Consider the following 18,958-nt stretch of genomic DNA (forward strand, 5'->3'; position numbering starts at 1 on the left):
GTGTGATTTTAGCGAAGTTACGCACCTACTTAATTAAAAGGAACATAAAAACTATTATATTTTCAAAAAAAATCTTATATTCCCCTCCATAATATTATTTTGCTTTGCATATTTCACATTCGCTTTTTTGTTTTTAGACAATACAACAACATCACATAATCACAACCAACTTCACCGTAATAACAGTAATAGTGTAACATTAAATAATAAGACAAATTGCGGCAACCACAACGGCAACAACAACAACAATAATACATCAACAAAAGCAACAAATTCATCACACACAAACACAACAACAACAAACATCACAAGCCTTATCGCCAATCAGAATAGCTTGTCAAGTGTAACTACATCACCACCGTCAACGCATCCACCGCAGCCTGCCACTGAGGCGCTTGAGCGGCAGCGTACGCCCACCGTTGAACCGGTCGATTGGAAGCCGAATGAGAAGTGTTATTTTTGTGTGGACGGCAGATTACTCACGGTGAACGCGAAGGGAGAACTAGTAGCCGAGCCGGCGGGCCCCATTGTGTCCGCCGTCGGCGGCGATTCAGTGGAACACGTTCACAGGGTTAGTGTTTCATACATACTTTTCATTGTTTTAGGCTATCAGCTAAGGTTTAAGGCAATATTACATAAATATAGTGGATAGAAATAGCTAAGAAATTTTGGTCACCTTTTCAATAAAAATTATTTATAGATTCCAAACGCTCCAGAATTCAGTAAGTATACTGATTTCTAAGAAGGTTCTCCAGAATTCAGTAAGAAAACTTATAGTTTAGACATCTTGCGGTTATAACTAGAAGGTTCTTACATGAAATCAGACGCAATTTGCAACAAACTTTATCCCTAAATCCGAGTTTAGATGAAAACAAAAATATTTTCTCAAATTGTTTTGCAATAAAGAGCGGTTCATAACGCTCCAAGCGGAAGTTCGTGGTTTTAAGATTATGAAACTCAAGAAAATGTTTCTTGATTTGAAATGACCTAAGGCTCTAACGCACATGCTTCCAATACCTTAAAAGTCAATAAGTAATAAAATTCGATCACCAGAAATACCCAAAATTCCCCAATACTATACTAACTATAATCGTTAGTTATGACCTTGTAAACTATTGAGTTGCCATCCAAGTCCAATACTATACTATAATCGTTAGTTATGCCTTTGTAGACGTCTGAGTTACCATCCAGGTCCAATACTACACTATAATCGTTAGTTACGGGCTTGTAGACTATTGAGTTGTCAGTTGATTTCTGAATGTCCAACCCGTTGACTCGGATTCTTCTTAAAAGCTTTACGGTTTAGTTACGAGATGATCAGACATAAATTGGAGGCAGAATATAACTTGTTTCAAGTATAGACCAATATCTGTAAATTATTTTTGTTTGAAACACCTTGAAAAATATCGATTGAAAATCGCTTCAGGCTTGCAGAGCTAGAGTTTTAAGTTGAATGTTTCTTTTCTGAGTAAGTGTTTTAAGAACTTTGGGTAAAAAAATTATATATTTTCGCGTATGACTCCACCATCCCAACTAAGCTTTCCGTCAATCCCAATAAATTCTAGTTTTAATGACTTATGAATCTAAAAATAATAATTTGTGATGAACTTATTTGCGGTGAACTTATGCCGTTATACGTATTGGTCACTTCTATCAAGCGGAATTACCTCAAACCCGCAATTCTGCATGCAATTATCAAATTCGTAAACCGAAGTACACGAACTGGGAAAGCACACCGCAGATAAGTTCATAAAAGTAAAAACAAATTAAAGTAATGTCAATTTAACAAAGAAAATGCATATTCACATATTTCTTACTGTTACACGCAATTTTTGTGCTTTTTCTTTCAATTCGGTTCGAAAATAAACGAAACACAACAACAAAGCAGCTTGAGACCGATAGCGATTCGAATGAATCAGCGCATGCGAATTTGGTGAATAGTACAACAACTGCGCCCGTTGTAAACAATAATAACAACAACAGTAGTGCGAATAACATTAACAACAACAACAATAATAATAATAATAATAACAATCGCATCGACTGGAACAAGCTGTTGACGACACGTTTAGTTGATTTGCCAGCGAATATGACTTCAATGGACTCAATGGCCGCGCAGTTAGCAGTCATTTCTGGTTACCCAAGTAAGTGTGAACGCGGCATAAGCAGATGCCACTTAGCGTTGCAATGAAGTCAAATATATGTATATATTTTAATTTGTTTTTTTTTTCGATTTTTCCATGATAAATCTAGATTTTAATTGGCTACAATTGATGCAACAACAGCAGCAGCAAGAGCAGCAGCCACATCCCGCACCGATACAGCAACAAACACAGCCACAACAACAGCATCAGCAACAACAACAGCAACAGCATATAAGTTCGGCGACACCAACTACCTCAGAGACATCGGCCGCCGCTGTTAGTCCACCACTCAAGGATTCGCCCAGTCCCAGTGATGCCACCGGTGAACAACCCTTAGATCTTAGTTCGAAACCATCGCCAAATTCGTCTATTAGCGGCGATTTGAAGTCAGTGCGGTGAGTGTTTTTATGGAAAGTTGTACAACATTTATACTTGTAGGAATAGTTTGCTGATGCCACTTTTTGGGTGCGATTGCTAGATTTTAAGAAAGTTCGGTTTTGGAAAGGCTGAGAAATTTTCTGAAGCATATTTTCACGGATTTTTATGATATTGTTTTATCAATAAAGTCCCCGGAGATCTCAGAAGTTTAAAATGATATTAATTTTACGTCTTTTTCTATAAATTAATTTTATTTTTTGTTAAAAAAAAGCCCGACCGTTGGTATACATATGTATATGTATACCAACTAGTCACTCAGTTTTTGAGATATCAATCTGAAATTTTGCATCCGTCCTATTCTCACTAAAAAGCTACTGATTTGTCGAAACGACAGATATCGAACTACTATAGCATATAGCTGCCGTACAAACTGAACGATCGGAATCAAGTGCTTGTATAGAAAACTTTTTCATTTGACGAGATATCGTCACGAAATTTGGTATGGGTTATTGCCTAAGGCAATAATGCAATCTTCGACGAAACTGTTCAGATCGGATCACTATAGCATATAGCTGCCATACAAACTTAACCATTGGAATTTACTGCTTGTAAGGAAAACTTTTTCATTTAACGAAATATCAGCATGAAATTCGGCATGAGTTTTGGTACATAGCCTCGCTAAAAGCTCCAAACATATTGCTCAGATGAGATCACTATAGTATATAGCTGTCATACAAACAATAAGAAATGCGCGTATGAAGGATATTGTAGCTTCAGTGCAGTCGATATAAACGTTCTTTCTTTCTTCTTTTTATTATTATTTTTTTAGTGTTCTTTTTGTTAGTACCCACTACCGTTGCCTTTTTTCGTATTCCGTTAACAGTGTTGCATTTCAATTTGTTTAAATGCTTAACTCCCATTTTTAATACCACTTTCACACATAGCGGATGTTGTTTACAATACAAACACTTCCGAAGTGCAGATAGCGCACCAACATAAATAAACGAACTACATACATGTATGTGTATGTGTATGTTATGAATGCAGTGCATCATACCTGTCTGCAAGCGTTATTTTTGTTGCTATCTGAGTTCACACCTATGAATGCACACCTACTACCTACACACATGAGAACAAATACGAGCAAATATATGTACATGTGTGTATGGAACACCGTTTGCCATTCTCACAGCTCAACAGTACTGCACTTGAACGTTTATCAACACTCCAATTCACCATATTTGCTACACTCACACCAAGACCAACACATACACAAGAGAGGAGCTTCACTTTCAAAATGTCGCGGCGGCGCTTCCAACGCTCCTACACCTGTCTAGCGGTGGCCTGCCATAATTTTTTCGGCAGTTATTCACCAGCGTCGTTTGCCTCATCGCTTTTGGTGCGCAGTTTTTTCTCTTCACCACTTAGCCGCGCTCATACATACATATGTATATACATTTTTATTTTATTGTACACAATTTCGTGTTATTGTTTTTGTTTATTCTCATTTTTTTGTTGTTTTTGGTTTTTTGTGAAATCACACCTTGATCCTCTGGTGGCTGTCGCGAACGCGTGCAATGTTGTCAGCGCAATTGTGCTCAATTCATTTCACCTTGCCGCAGCCCCTTGCCTTCCCTTTAGCACCAGGTGCCGAGTCAGATATGTATATATGGCATATGATTGCATTGGTCCCGACTAGCGCCGTGAGTCCTTGTCTGCACTCCTTTAATTGTTGATGCTGTTGTTGTTCGCTTTGTTGTTGTGCGTCTGCAGCAACGCCATTGCTATGCTGTACTTGCCACAGTTTCGTTTTGATTATTTTTGCTTCTTTTTCCGTATTTCGCTTTTGGTTTGTTTATTGTTGTTGTTCGTCTGTACGCGGGTGTATGAAATATGCATTATTTTCAGTGTCGACAAGTCGCTAAGCACAAAATCGTGGCTAAAAATATTTTAGACGTTTCTCATTTTCCTATATTTTTCTGTTTTTCATTTTTTGCCTTTATGAAGTGCGAAAAAGCTTTAAAAGAAAGCATAAAAAATTTCCAGAATGCATTTGTTTACAATGCGACTACATGTGTACCAGGCGTCCTTTCCATTCACATATGCCACCGATTTTCTAATTTCTACCATGAGACGCTCTTAAAACAGCGCTTTACGGCTTAAAAAGAGTTTGCACCTGAGCAAAATAATTATGCGTAGATATGTATACTCGAAAACCAAAAACAAAAAAAAAATTGCACCAAACCTAACCTCTAAAAATCCCAACTGCTCGAGAATCCACCCATGAAGGGTTGGGATAACGTGTATATGAAAATGTTTATCGCGAGGTGGAGAGTAACGGAATCTAAAACAAAGTCCATTAAAGCAGTACAAAGCAGCTGAATAAAAGCTTAAAGACGTCACCAATTCATAAGAAGAAACAGAAAGCGATATATGGTCTGATGGAATGAAGAAGAAACATCGAACTAACTGGTGCACCAAAGAGAACAATGGATATATAAAAATTAGCATTGTAAAATACATATATCTAAATACCATTCGCACGATAGTGAGATCATTGTAACCGCAACGAAAACAGATCTTTATTCGGCAACAGATTGTCAGAGTTCCACACAATGCTTTCGGAAAGTGTTCTATGCCGCCGAGGTCTTGATGATAAAAGAATATTGGAAATGCGAAAGCAAAAAGCAAAAGCTCAGTGGACACTGCAGATTTTGCTATTATAAATACTTTTTATTAAATCATATTAAGCCCACGCTGAAATCTAAATGAAGAATGCGAATCGATGAACAAAGGTACGCGAGTTTTAATTTCGGTACATTTTGTCCACATAATTTCTTAGACCAATAATCCAGGAAACAAGTTTGAGAAGTTATTTTGAAAGCACATCTTACTCTATCATCGCGGAAGAAGTATAAACCATAAACCACACCAAACCGTAATTGTCTCGGGATGCAATGGCGATGGAGTACGTGCAGATTGCTGTCTGACCAATAACGCAGATTTGGCTTACTGCCGAAGCCGATGAAAATCCGGATCATTTTCAAGTTGTTGCTCAGCCCAATTCACGAACATACGACGATTCGGGTGGTCAAGTGGCTTTAGTTCTTGCGTTAATTTGATCGTCATCTACAATGACTTCACAAAGATACCCAACACTTGAGAACGACGAGTGAGAGACTGATCCGAGTCTTCCTCAATTGATGCGCTAGCGGCAGCAATATTCTCGACACTACTTTGTCTCACTGGCACGCAAGCATTTTCTACTGTACCTGTGGATTAAAATTTGTCCACTAGACGCCCAATTGTTGATCTGACAAGACGATTATGACGACAATAAATTGGACGTAGCGCTTTTAAAGTTGAGGCCACTGACTCCGAATTTCGGTAGTAAATTTTAATAATTTTGTTGTATCGTATATCTTTCTATGGTCAAATGCCAAACCTTAACGAAGAGAAATGTCAAAAGGGCGGGAAAAAATATGACGTCGTTTGTTGTAGCTATCAGTCTGTAGCGTCCCTATTGAAAAAACCATTATAAGCAGGAGCTCGGTCCAAACAAATAAATCGTAAAAGCTTATTTGACCGAATGTTACATTTAAAAAAATGTTAAAAATCATCAAATCTCTTTGTCACAAGTTTCATCTCAGAATTTACATTACACCGCTTTCTATTTACCCAAAAAGAACAAAATGGCAGCGGAATATAAAGACAAAATTTATTAAACCTGGTCGGAGAGGTAGTCGGTATTTTTCAAAGTTACGTGCCAAGTTACTACATTTCGCCATATTTGATGTCAAGCTTTACTTTCTTTATATCAAACAGCAAATGAACAGAATTTGGGGTTGGAGTATAAGCTGCGCAAACTTAGAGGTTAAGCTTTGTGTGTCAGATTGAGGAGAAACTCTAGTCGAGGGCGAATGTTTTCACTGTAATGCTACAGCTTCGTTTTCTCTGCAATATTTCATTGCAATGAGTCAATATTTCATTATACTCATTTTGATGCTTCCATTTGTATGCATTTACTGTTCAATATACTTTTTCCTGCTGTGAAAGATATGGCGATGATAATTTCTTTCCTAAAGGCATACGTATTTATAAAAATTTACAGACGTTCACGTAGCTTCTGAAGTTTGTTAGGTGTGTTTTGAAGGAATTTTGAGATTTTTTTACTAGTCAAGATAAATGGCTGAGAAGCTGAAAGGATTTAATTTGTAGGCAAGATAATGAAGCCTCTGAATATATAAAAAATATAGTGAAGAGGTCAAATTCCACACATGAAATAATGATAAGAATACTCAGGAGCAATAATCGCTTTGCCTGAATGTAAAAGTCTGCTTCAACTTGTTAGAAGGGAACCTTATCTTCATACAATTTTCGAATCTCTCGAGCATAGGTCACTCAACTCTATGCAAAAAAGCGCATAAATGTCACGTTTTCGAGACAAAAACTCCCCTCCAGAGGGTGAAGCTGCCAAAAAAAGAAAAAAGGTAGAAGTAATACGCAGTTGACTGCTACAGTAAATTACCTCATGCTTACAACCGGCAACATTTTTTTTGCTGCATTTCCATTCTTCTGCAACAGCTAAGTATGTATTTGTCATTATCAACGTCACCGAAAATGCCACCGCCACAATTCTATGTGTCTATGTGCTTGTCCCACCTTGATTGCATGCCCGCTGCTTGCACTCAGTTGCACTTCACCAACACTGCCAACGACTCTCTGCCCAGCAGGTCCTGTCTGCCGCTGTCATTATGAATAATTTTTCGGGAAGCAATTTTGTTTGTTGCATGCATTTTTTGTTTGCTTCCATGACATTTTTGTCAGATAACTTTTTATTTTTCGCAATTTTTTCGGTTTTTTTTTGTGGTTCCTTTTAGTACGTTTTTTTTTTCTCTTTTTTATTCGTTTTCTTTTGTGCTTTACTGTTTTTTAATTTTTTTGTTGCGCACGTCTCACGAAATTATAATTGCACACAAAATAAAACAAAAAGTTTGGAAAAAAGTTGAAGACAAACCGAAAAAAATCAGTAGAGTGCAGCAGCGCAGTAGAAGTAGAAAGTGCAAAAAGAAATCCATACAAATTAGAGGGCGACAAAGATGCGAATGCATAAAAATTTCAATGTCGTCGCGCGTCTCGGCCGCCCAACTGCCAACGCAATACCTGCGGCGCTCACTCCGGCATGGACCACTACTCACCTCGCCGCGCCCCAGTCTCTCCTGGCGCGGAGCGTGTGATATTTTTCTACACTTTTCTATTGTTGTTGTAGTGTTGTTCAGTGCATTTTTGCTGCATTTGTTGCCGCTATATTTATTGCAACTTTTGTTGTTGCGCTGTAATGCACCTGAACACACGGGCTAAAGTGTATGCTTTTCATGTTTTCATTTTTTCCACTTTTTCCACATTTTTTGTCTGTTTAATTTTTTTCCTTTCGTTTTATTTCGCTTCTCATTGCAATTTTTACATGTTTTCATTTTCGCAATTGTTGTTTTTGTTTTGTATGTGTTTTTTTTTTGTTTTCGGTACTTTGGTGGTCGGTGTAATGCCTGCGCGTTGCAAGGGTGGATTTTTTTCGGTTTATTTGCGTGTGTTGGCGTTGAGTGTGTGTATGTGTTGCATGTATTCGCTGCTGCTGCAATTGTTTTTGTCTTGGCGCTTGCTGCAATTGCATTTTTGGTTGCATCCCCGGTATTTTTAATGTGATGCGAATTGTTTTTTGATGTTGCCGTTGTTGTTGTTGGTGTTGGTGTTGGTATTTTGTTATTGTTATTGCCACCTGATGTTGCAGTCACTTGCAATTCATTTTAATTTGTAATGAATATCTTGTAATGTATACATACATATGTCGTGTTGTTTACATATTTTACATGCTATACATACATATATAGTAAATATGTATGTATATATTTTTTCGGGTATTATGTACTGCAGATACAACTTCATTTCCTCTGATATACATACATACATATATGTACATACCTTTAAATTGCATTTATGCTTTTGTGGCATTTCAATTTAATGAGTTGAGCTTGCATACTCATATACTATACCTTTCCCGTTCATGTCAATTTTCAATTTCAAGTCCCGAACCTACCCACTCCTACGTTTTTTTTGTTTTCATTATTCACCCTCCGGAATTATTGTGTCGGAAGCGTGACATTTATGCGTCTTTGTACACAGAGTTGAGTGACCTATGTTCGAAATTTCCGAAAATCCTAATAAAACATATCAAGAATTTTTGTATCGGAAGCGTGACATTTATGCGTTTTTTTATATAGAGTTAAGTGACCTATATTCGAAATTTTCGAAAATCGTAATAAAGCATATTCGAAAATTTTGTGTCGGAAGCGTGACATCTATGCATTTTCTACACAGAGTGACCTATGTTCGAAATTTTCGAAAGTCGTAATAAAACATTACCGGAATTTGTGTGTCGGAAGCGTGATATTTATGCGTTTTTATACATAGTTGATTGACCTATGTATGTTCGAAATTTTCGAAAATCCATATAAAACATATTCGGAATTTGTGTGTCGAAAGCGTGACATTTGTACGTTTTTTATACAGAGTTGAGTGACTTATGTTCAAAATTAATTCGAAAATTCTGGCACCAACACTTTCGCGACCATAACCAGTTGAAAAAAAAACCTTTGGCTTGCGATTTGAGTATATAACTTGAAACTTTCACATTAATACTAACCATTAAATAATTCATCATGGAAAGTCTTAACGTGGAAGGTGATAGGGTTCGAGTTGGAATGTATATATAATCTGATAAAAATTAAAAAAGACCTTATAGTCTTCAACACAGCACACGGATGATAAGAATGAACCCAATTTTTCATTCTCTTGCTACAATTAAAATTGATGGATTTGGAAACTGATTATTCTTCTTCTTTAATCCGAGCTACCAGGTCCAGGTGTAGCCAGGTCCTTCTCCACCTGATCTCTTCAATGGAGTGGAGGCCCTCCTCTTCCTTTGATTTCCCCGGAGGGTACTGCGTCGAATACTTTTAGAGCTAAAATGTTTTCATTTCCGTTCTAATTACTTTCTCACTCCACCTAGTAGGCATCTCCCTGCAATTTTGAAATTTTATCAGGTTTAGCCGAATTGGCCGTTACCATTAAAGAAATTAGTTTTCCTTGATTAACTTTACTTCAAAAACGTATAGCCTTTTTAATCTTTTCTAGCGCCTTAAGCTCCAACTCAACTAAAACTTATAACTTTAGCGCTAATTTAGTCGTATTTCAAATATATTTCCTTTTTTCATAAAATTTATTTTTAATTTATTTTAGTTTCATAAACTTCTTCGAATTTTCGCACAATCCTTTAAAGCTTCGTGCCACACCTTCGCACAATGGTACATAGTATTGTTCAAATTCATTTCTCACCAATAAAATGCATTGCGTACATACGACTGTTGTTAACAAACCTTTCGCCGATAAACCCACCAAACGCGCCACGGCCACATCTGCCACTGCACCCCGCAACTGTAGCAATTCGACGCATTTTTGTGTTGCAGATTTTTTTGCTCCGCCGCAATGACTGCAATTTCATTAAAAAAATATATATAAAAACGCATAAGGCTGATGAGCCTGTGTTTGTTTGTGCCATTTACACTGTCATGCGTGTGTTTACATTGCACTACACGCACATGGCCCAACGTGTGGGTATGCGTGTGTGCGTATGTGTGTGTTGCGTGCTGTGCGTGTATGTCATTTCGCCATAATTTGGACAGATATGCAGTTTTTCGTGTATTTAAGCATCAAAAGCGGGCGGTTTGGCTTTTTTGTACGTTTTTCCATCTCGCTCACTTTGGGCCACTTTGCGTTGTGGCGCGGCGTCGCCCGACAGCGGTTGTTCATGTGCATTCGCTCACACGCGACGCCCAAAAACGCCGCTATGGCTGTGTTTCTGCGTGTCTGCGTATCTGCGCGGCTACCTACCGCCAAATCCTGCACCTTACACGAAGGCAAACACAAACGCACACACACACACACACCTAAAAATGTACGAAATACTAAAAAAAGGACGCAACACTCTTTGCCGCGCAAAATTTATCACTCATACGCCATGTTTACCCACGGCGCCTAACACCCGCCAAGGCGAAACGCCCACCACCCACCGCCCACCGCGCGCCAGCAGTTGTCCTCATTCAAATGACAAAAAATGTGGAAAAAATGGAATAAAATTGCATGCGTTTCAGTTATGAAGTCGCACCGTGTGGCAGAGCGGGTGGCAGACGCGCGCGACGTGCGCTAATGTTGCCTGGTTTTTACACAATTTTTCGTAAACGAAAGTCAAAATGAAAATTACGTAAATAATGTGCACACGAAAAAAGTCGCAATGTTAAAACAGTGTAGTCACTAAGTACAGGCGTGTTGTTGGTGCGGGGTAGCGCGCTGGCAGCGAAATGAAACGAACCGCCGAATGAGCGAATGCACGAACAAGCAAACGAATCAACATGCCAGTGCGCGCGAGTGTGCAAAAAAAGTGTTGCGGTAAAAATGCATAGAAAGCAAAAAGTGGTAAAAAACCGATCGATATGATGCACTCATTTCTGTCTGGTGCGCAGTGTGAAGAGCGTAACCTCGCCGCACGTTTCACACCCCGCGCGCCGCGCCGCTTGGCCAATGTACCGCTACCAGTTCAGCCAAAACCATGCCCACTCATCCCCCTTCCACTCACGAACTCTTATTACAGCAGACTTCCGACCTTCCCTACGAAAAAATATACCGAACTGCAGTTACGACGCTACAGACACACACACACAGCTACACGCTGCCATACACAAAAAGTATACATGATAATAAACGCTCGAAAAACCAAATTTGCAACGTCAGATTTTTTGTGAAGAGCTTTTTGATTGTGTCCTCGTAAAAATTAATTTGAGGCATGCGGCCCGACAGGACAAGACGATGCCAGTGTATGTAGTAGGTGCTGGTGATGGTGATGGCGAGGGTGGTACGCCGAAAATGAGGATGTGTGTCTCAAAGGGGTATGTATGTTTGTAGGTGTGCCCATTATTTTAGCTGCGCGTTCGTTGTCTTTAAAGCACAGACACAAAGTGGAGGACACAAAAGCAGACAAATTGTTGTAAGCGCCGTTAGCTGGTGGCTGCTGACTGGTGATGGTGACTGCCGACTGCCGACTGCTTTGCTCGTCTGAACTTGAGTTAAGTACGTTGGCACTGTCAAGACAAGACGGTCGCTGGGGGCTCAACGGCTGCAAAATAGCCGGCTGTGGGCGGAAGACCCCTTGGGGACAGCTGTCATTATTTTCATGTTCGCTTAACAAATATTGGCGCAATTAATTTAGTTGCATGCAAATTTTTGCAAAATATTGCCAATTAATCGTGTTGGAGCGACGCACCGCGCCAACAAACAACAACTAAAAGCATAATTATTAAGCAAGGGTTTTATTGAAGTTGAATAAATGAAAATGACGTTGAATTGGTTGGGACACTCGAAAAATATAACAGGAATTCAAAAGATATTAACTCAGTAAAACTCTTGTTGCAAGAAAATTGATTTACAACATAAAAATAGAAAATATCTAGTTGCAGAAGCATTTTTCAGATGCTTTATTCTACTTTTCTTGAAAATACATCCACCTTAATTGACTCATTTAGCAAATTGTTTACTCGATTAGGAAAGGAAACTTGCTTAATTACTAAGTTAATTTCACCACACCTTATTAATTAAGCAAGTTTCACTTTAATCAAGTAACCAATTTGCTAATTGAGTCAATTAAGGTGTTGTACACTAAAACTTTATGTATTCTCATTCAATTTAATTTGGTCTCAGTTTGGCATGATTAAAGTCGTTTGCATTAGTTGAAGGTTAAGGAGCTATATTCACTTGGGAATTTCAAAGATATCGTATTTGGTCTCATATCTATTCTAAACACATACATATGTACATTTGAAAATATTTTCTGAAAATTTTAAGTTGATCCTACAAATAACTTCGAAGGTATGAGCATGTTTGCAGAAACTTTTTAACTTGGTGTTATCGGCTTCCAAAACTTTAAACGCGTCTTTCTCAAAAGATTTGTTTCAGGGTCGCTGAAAAAATTTCTCTAAAACGGCTTGCCTGATCGACTTGAAATTTTCAAACGAGGCTTTTAGCTGTATTTGTCAAGATAGGGGGAATAAGAATTTTTATAACAATTTCGATTACTGAATCCACTCTTAAATGTATATTTTTCACAAAATCTTTTTTTTTGGAAATCAACATTTTCTCAAAAACCAACATTTTGATTAGCTCTTCGATCATTTCCTGTATCCATCAATAGTAATTATAAATTTTTATTATATTTTTCAATTTGAGATAATTTTAAGTAGAAAAATCTTCTTCACCGCCAGACAGACTCTCGGAGATCAACTACGGTATCAAGGGAACTCAAAATGTTTCAAAATTAATCGCCGAATATTAAAGTACATTAAGTTAGCAAAATGTACAGTATTTTTATTTGTATATTAAAAAATAGGCATACTTAAACAAATCACAAAAACACGCAAAAGGATAAAACAACTAAAGTGGTTATGAAGCCAATCAAAAAACTGACCTTGGCAGTTGAATGTGGAGTTGCATTGCAACCGGGTGCCGGACCCAAAGTACGGCAGAGGTTTTACATAGATGGGCCTCGAGCCCTACCTAGATGGTTAGTGTGTCCATGCCACACTGCCAATTTGTACTGAAAATGCTTACCCAATTTTCAGGGCGCTGATCAACGCATTGTGTCGATCCGTTGTGCTTTTGAGCGCCGTGGAGCAAGGCTGTCGTCAGCAGGTAGCCACGTTAAACACACCAGACGTTTCCCAAATGAGCTGATTAACCTATTCTTTTAATAATCAAAGGGTGAAATAGGAACAAAGGCGAGTTTCTTCAGTAGCAATCCATACATAGGGTAGTAGCTTCAAACTACAAAGTTACTTTGAGGTAGCGTTGATGGTGGACAGACTTCTAGGCAAAAGGCAGCTTAATAATATTGTAGGGGACATCAAAGGGCACCTACCCTTAAGATCCCATCTTCAAAAAATGGGAAAATTGGAGTCGACGGAATGTAGAGCATGTGCGGAGGATGATGAGACGCTGGAATATTCGTAGGACTGTCAGCGAGATCTGCGACAAATGTCAATTCAAAAAATTAAATATGCGCTTGTCTTTCTGAACTACATAAAGTGCATTTAGCGATTTTTACGATGAGTAAAATTATGCAAAAAAGGAGTTACATTAAATTTTGTATGCCGGAATCAAAATACTCGTGTTGAAACGTTAAGAATGTTGGAAATGGCATGCGCAAACAAGTGACCCCTCAAAGAGGGTCGAGAAAGCGATAACAACGAAAAACGTCTAGGACGACCATCAACATCACATCAACAAAATAAAGACATTTTGTTGAGGAGCGACGATTAACAGTCAGAGATCTTACTGGCATCGTTGCAATATCGAAAAGATCAGTAAAAATCATTTTGAAAGCACGATTGGTTCCAAATGATTTCGAAACACAGCGTCGCGTTAACGTCTGTAAAACAATGCTTTCCGATTAACAGAATGTCATGAAACGTATTATTACTGGTGATGAGTCTTGGATCTACGTTCGTGCCCCGGAAGCAGATCAAAAATCGAAATTACGTTGACAGTTTTCTTCGATGGTGCACTCCGAATTCCCTCCGACCAACCAAACTGTCAAGAAGGAATACTTTTTGAGTGTTACGCTTCGTTTGCACGAAGCTAATCGTAAAAATAGGACGGAATTATGGACCGAATGGGTTAATTTTTACACCACGATAATGCACCGTCGCATACTGCATTGATTCTTCGTCAGTTTTTCGGGCAAATTTTCAATCAATATCGAAGAGGCTCAATTTAATTGAGTTTATATGGAAAATATCATCCAGAGGTTTGAAAGACGAACGGACGGTTACTTAACGGTACGTGATTTCGCCAGTTTGCCACTTGATATTAATTATTGCCCGAAACTATCTTTCATATTAAATTTAAGTGAAATACTTAATAAAAATATTGCAAATTATTAAAAATAATAACAAAGAGTAAACTCAATAAAAGTATGGTATATTAATCATGTGTATTTGATTTAATTATGGCATACACGCATCATATTTTAGCAACTGTGAGACTTATTAGGAAATCCCCGAGTTATGAAATTTCCACTTGCAACACTATTGATAAATTGAGTAACGATTACTCGTGCATATTTTGCAAGTGCATACAAAAAGTTATCTGTGTATGTATACACATATTTACATATATCTGGGCATATTTTATCAAGCATTGGTTATTGATATTGTATAAACATAGCGGAATTCGTCGAAGAAATAAGTCTATATCAATATCTGATAAGATTAACGGGCATTGCTTCAAAAATCAGATTTCAAAATGAAATAAATTGATGTTCATACATATGTACACTTACGTGTGTGCATGTTGCATACGAGTCAAGCGATGATCGATTATGTAACTCACTTCGTCAGCGCTGGCAAATCTGCTTCCGTTCTCGTTCTCGACTCGCCAGGCGCGATTGAGCTAAATTTGTTTCCAAATATCGTTATCATTATTGTTATGTGCCGTGCACACACACACACACACTCATATACACACAATGCATTTACGAAATTGCCCTTTCCGTTTGCGCATTGCTTTTGTTTTTGTCGCTTACGCTGGCTGGCTATTGCATCGCCTGATAAGTGTGTATTGACAATGAGAAGGTTCAGTGTGCCAATTTTTGTGTAATTTTATTTATAATATATTTCGTTGTCGTTGTTGATGTTGCTGTTGTATTTTATTCGTCATAAATTGATAAACATTTGCAATAAATTTAAATTGCAACATTTTCAATAAAGACGAAATATTTAATTCATATGTGGTTGTAATATGGCTGCTAAATCGTATGAATAATTTTGTTTTTGCTTACGATGTAGTTGAGAATTACAGTTAGCACTGAGCGGTTCATTGCATCCCAAGCAGTGAAGTTTACTTAAGCATTTAAAAAGTGTGTTTTAGCATTTTATCAAAAGTTAGGTTAGTTTTCGAAAACAGGTTTACACAACCTAAACATAATTAAAACACATAAGTCTTAACTTTCAGCTCCGAAACGCAAAAATCTCTGTAAACTAAAACAATTACTCTATTCTCTTTCAGCTCCAAGACGATGCGCGCTACGCCCACACTCTCTGCACGTCGCCCCTGCACCGATGATGCACTGAGCAGTACCGTACAAGAGCTTCTCAGCGGAAAGTATAGCACACGGAAATCGTCAGACCAATACGCCGGCAGTTCGAGCACGAGCCCAGGACGCGCCAGATCCAATCGCACCGGAGTGAGTGGCAAACGTGCGAATGCACACCTAGCCAACGCGCTCTTACACGGCATGGACGTGGACAAGGATATGTCCGGCGATGAATGCAGCACTGGCATACCTGGCGGCCATGGTAGTAATGCTTCAACACCACAACCAGAAACCGCCACACACATTGCACTGGAGGAGCTCGCCAATCGGCTAAACGCGACACATTCTCTGCGTAAATATTGTGCGAATAACGGTACCGGTGATGCGGGGCGACGCGATGTCGCCAATGATGTCGGCAATTGCAACGATTTGTCACCAAAGCCGAACGCAATATACGTTGATGGCGCTAAGTGTGACGCCGGTACACCGTCGAGCAGCGCTACACCACAACCGCAGCAATCGCCGCCAGCGACTGGACTGGATCCGACATTAGCGATTTTACAGGCATTCCTCTTTACGCTCACCAGCTTTGGCGCTTTGCAGCAACGTGCCGATCAGCCGGTTACTCTGCGTGATTTGGTGGCCAATTTGAAGGATATGTTGGAAACACATACCGCGGGTGATTTAAGTGTGGAGGGTCTTTTCAGCAATGGCAAGCCCAATATAATGGACCAACCGTTGTTGGCGCAAAAGCTGCAACAACAAACGTCAGCGTATGCGGCACAACGCTTACCCAAATCAGATACACCAGAGACCACGAGCTCGTTGGACCACCATGAGCCGATTGGTGATGATCTGGCTGCGTCGATTCTTAAGATTCCGTCCTATAAGCCAGTGGCAGGCACGCCGACGCCCACATCGGCTGCAGCACGCGCCTCATGTTCGCCATCCTTGCTGTGCAACAATTCCACCGCCAACTCCATGCCAAATCCCAGCGGCGATAGTCCGCATTCTGCGCCCTCACCACGCATCGCCAACTCTATGCTGGCCGCTGCTGTGGCCGCCGCTAGCAATAATGGCACCGTCGCATCTGCCGGCCGTCAGGGCAATAATGATCTATCTGTCATTTCGCCGCCACTAATGCAGCACACCCAATCACCACCGTCGTTCAGTTTTCGCGACATGATCGCACATGGCATTCACCGCACTATGAATGAGCAGGCCAATCAGGACGCGCATGCCGCCGCCGCTGCTGTTGCTGCGGCTTCGGCGCCAATGCTGGGTCTGTGCTTGGAAATGGAGCGCTCTAACAACAATAGCGGCAGCAGTACGGATCATAAGAAACCTACTATATCGGTGGTGAAGAATATAGGTGGCACCGATACAACACGGTTTGGTGCTGCACCCAATGTCTTGGCTGGTTCGAGTGTGGCTGGTAGCAGTAGCAGCACACACAACTCACATGGCTATCACCAGGCGCACATACATCATCATCTGCCACCCCATCTAAGTCGCCAAGAGGCAGCAGCGCTTGCCGCCGGCAAAGGTACCCGCCCGAAACGTGGTAAGTATCGCAACTATGACCGCGATAGTTTAATCGAAGCAGTGCGCGCTGTGCAGCGCGGCGAGATGTCAGTGCATCGTGCGGGCAGTTATTTCGGTGTGCCGCATTCAACGCTCGAGTACAAAGTGAAGGAGCGACATTTGATGCGGCCGCGTAAGCGTGAGCCCAAGCCACAGCCCGGACTAGATGGTAGCAGCAGCACGACAACGGGCAAATCAAACTCTAACATTCCTGGTCATCACAACAATCTGAGCAAAATCAAGTTGGGCAACGCTGGCAACAGTAATGTAAATTCCAAGCTCAACGAAGCGCATAAGGGCAATAGTAACTCAGCAGCGGCCGCATTCCCAACCAGCGCACCAAACGGCATGAAAATGCTTTTCGATCCCATCCAATATCCAGCACATCTATTTTGGAATCCCCCGCCAGCCTTTAGCCAAATGCATATGGAATTCAATCGCAATGCAGTGGCGGCGCAAACCGCCAGCGCGGCACAACGTTACACCGAAGAAACGCTACGTGGCGTTGGCGGCACATCAGCTGGTACGCCTTCTAACGCCAACAGCCCCAGTCCTATTGCCAGTCCGTTGTCGGCAGCGGCAAGTCATACACTCAATATGAAGAGTGCGCGTGAGCTTGCCGAAAATTTGTATGAAAGCGCTGGCGCCAACGGTTCCTCAATACTCGACGGCATCATACGGAAAACGCTCGACCGCAAAAGCACCGACGTGGGACCGCCGAACAGTGCCAGCACCGGCGGCGCACTACTCGACCACTTGCTGGTGAAGAAAAGTGCACTACCGCCATATGCCAGCAACAACAGTAACGATCATCGCTCACCCAACGCCATGAGCAGTCTACGCGCTAAACGCGCCGCCAGTCCGCTTGCATATACCGAAATCAAACGTGAACGCGGCAGTCCGCCACACAGTAGCGGTGACGACGATGATGACGACGCCTCACGCAGCGGCAATGACGAAAGTAGCTACGAGCACAACAATAATAACAACAGCAAAGGTAGTTATATCGGCAATAATGAGTTGCACCTCCAGCATCAGCATTTGCACCATCAACAACACAGTCGCAGCCGCAGCCGCTTAACCTCTCACGACTCCGCCGAAACCGATACGAGTAGCATACCCAGCGAGCTCATGACGAATCACAACAACGGCAACAAACTGACTGGCGATCTTAATGGCAATGGCGGTAGCGCGGCAATGAGCGGTATGCTGCCCAAAGTGGAACCACCGCTTGAATTTGGACACGCACCACCCACATTGGGTAGCACATCCATACTACAGGAAAAATTGGCGCAAATTAAGGCCGAGCAGGAGAACGAAGAGCACTTATAGAGATGAATGAACTGGCCATACGGCATGTCGTTACATTAGCGGTACTAACACGCTAACGGTTGAGGGGGGGGGCAATTAATAATGGTGCTGATTGTAGGCTCTGTAAAAGGGCGCAGAGCCAAACGGTACCGACAGGCGTACAAATCTACCTAGAATCCAAAACAGAACGGGCATAGCAGTACCAGCGAGACGCAGCGGCATACCGTGGATCTGCAGGCATGCTAGAGCAAAGGCTGTTGGGCGAACAGAACTTCAACTTGTGGCACTCACCATGCCCGGCATTAGTTGGGATATGCATTCAGAGATCGGGATTGGGATCGGCGAT

At 40.7% G+C, this 18,958-nt stretch overlaps 1 protein-coding gene across 3 annotated transcripts in view; it reads left to right on the forward strand.

The window, feature by feature from the left end:
• LOC120767079 (putative mediator of RNA polymerase II transcription subunit 26) overlaps positions 1 to 18,952 on the forward strand; it is a 185,915-nt gene extending 166,963 nt beyond the window's left edge. For 2 of the 3 annotated variants that reach the window (XM_040092946.1, XM_040092960.1), the window contains exons 3-6: positions 138 to 571; positions 1,886 to 2,144; positions 2,254 to 2,539; positions 15,690 to 18,952. In XM_040092946.1, coding sequence (XP_039948880.1) covers positions 138 to 571; positions 1,886 to 2,144; positions 2,254 to 2,539; positions 15,690 to 18,633 — 3,923 coding nt within the window. In that variant the 3' untranslated portion in view covers positions 18,634 to 18,952. The remainder of the gene's footprint in view (positions 1 to 137; positions 572 to 1,885; positions 2,145 to 2,253; positions 2,540 to 15,689) is intronic. The other variant, XM_040092952.1, reaches the window with a different exon arrangement.
• The last annotated feature ends 6 nt before the right edge of the window (positions 18,953 to 18,958 follow it).

Source organism: Bactrocera tryoni, chromosome 1 (assembly GCF_016617805.1).
Source record: "Bactrocera tryoni isolate S06 chromosome 1, CSIRO_BtryS06_freeze2, whole genome shotgun sequence".
Taxonomy (NCBI): Eukaryota; Metazoa; Arthropoda; class Insecta; order Diptera; family Tephritidae; genus Bactrocera; species Bactrocera tryoni.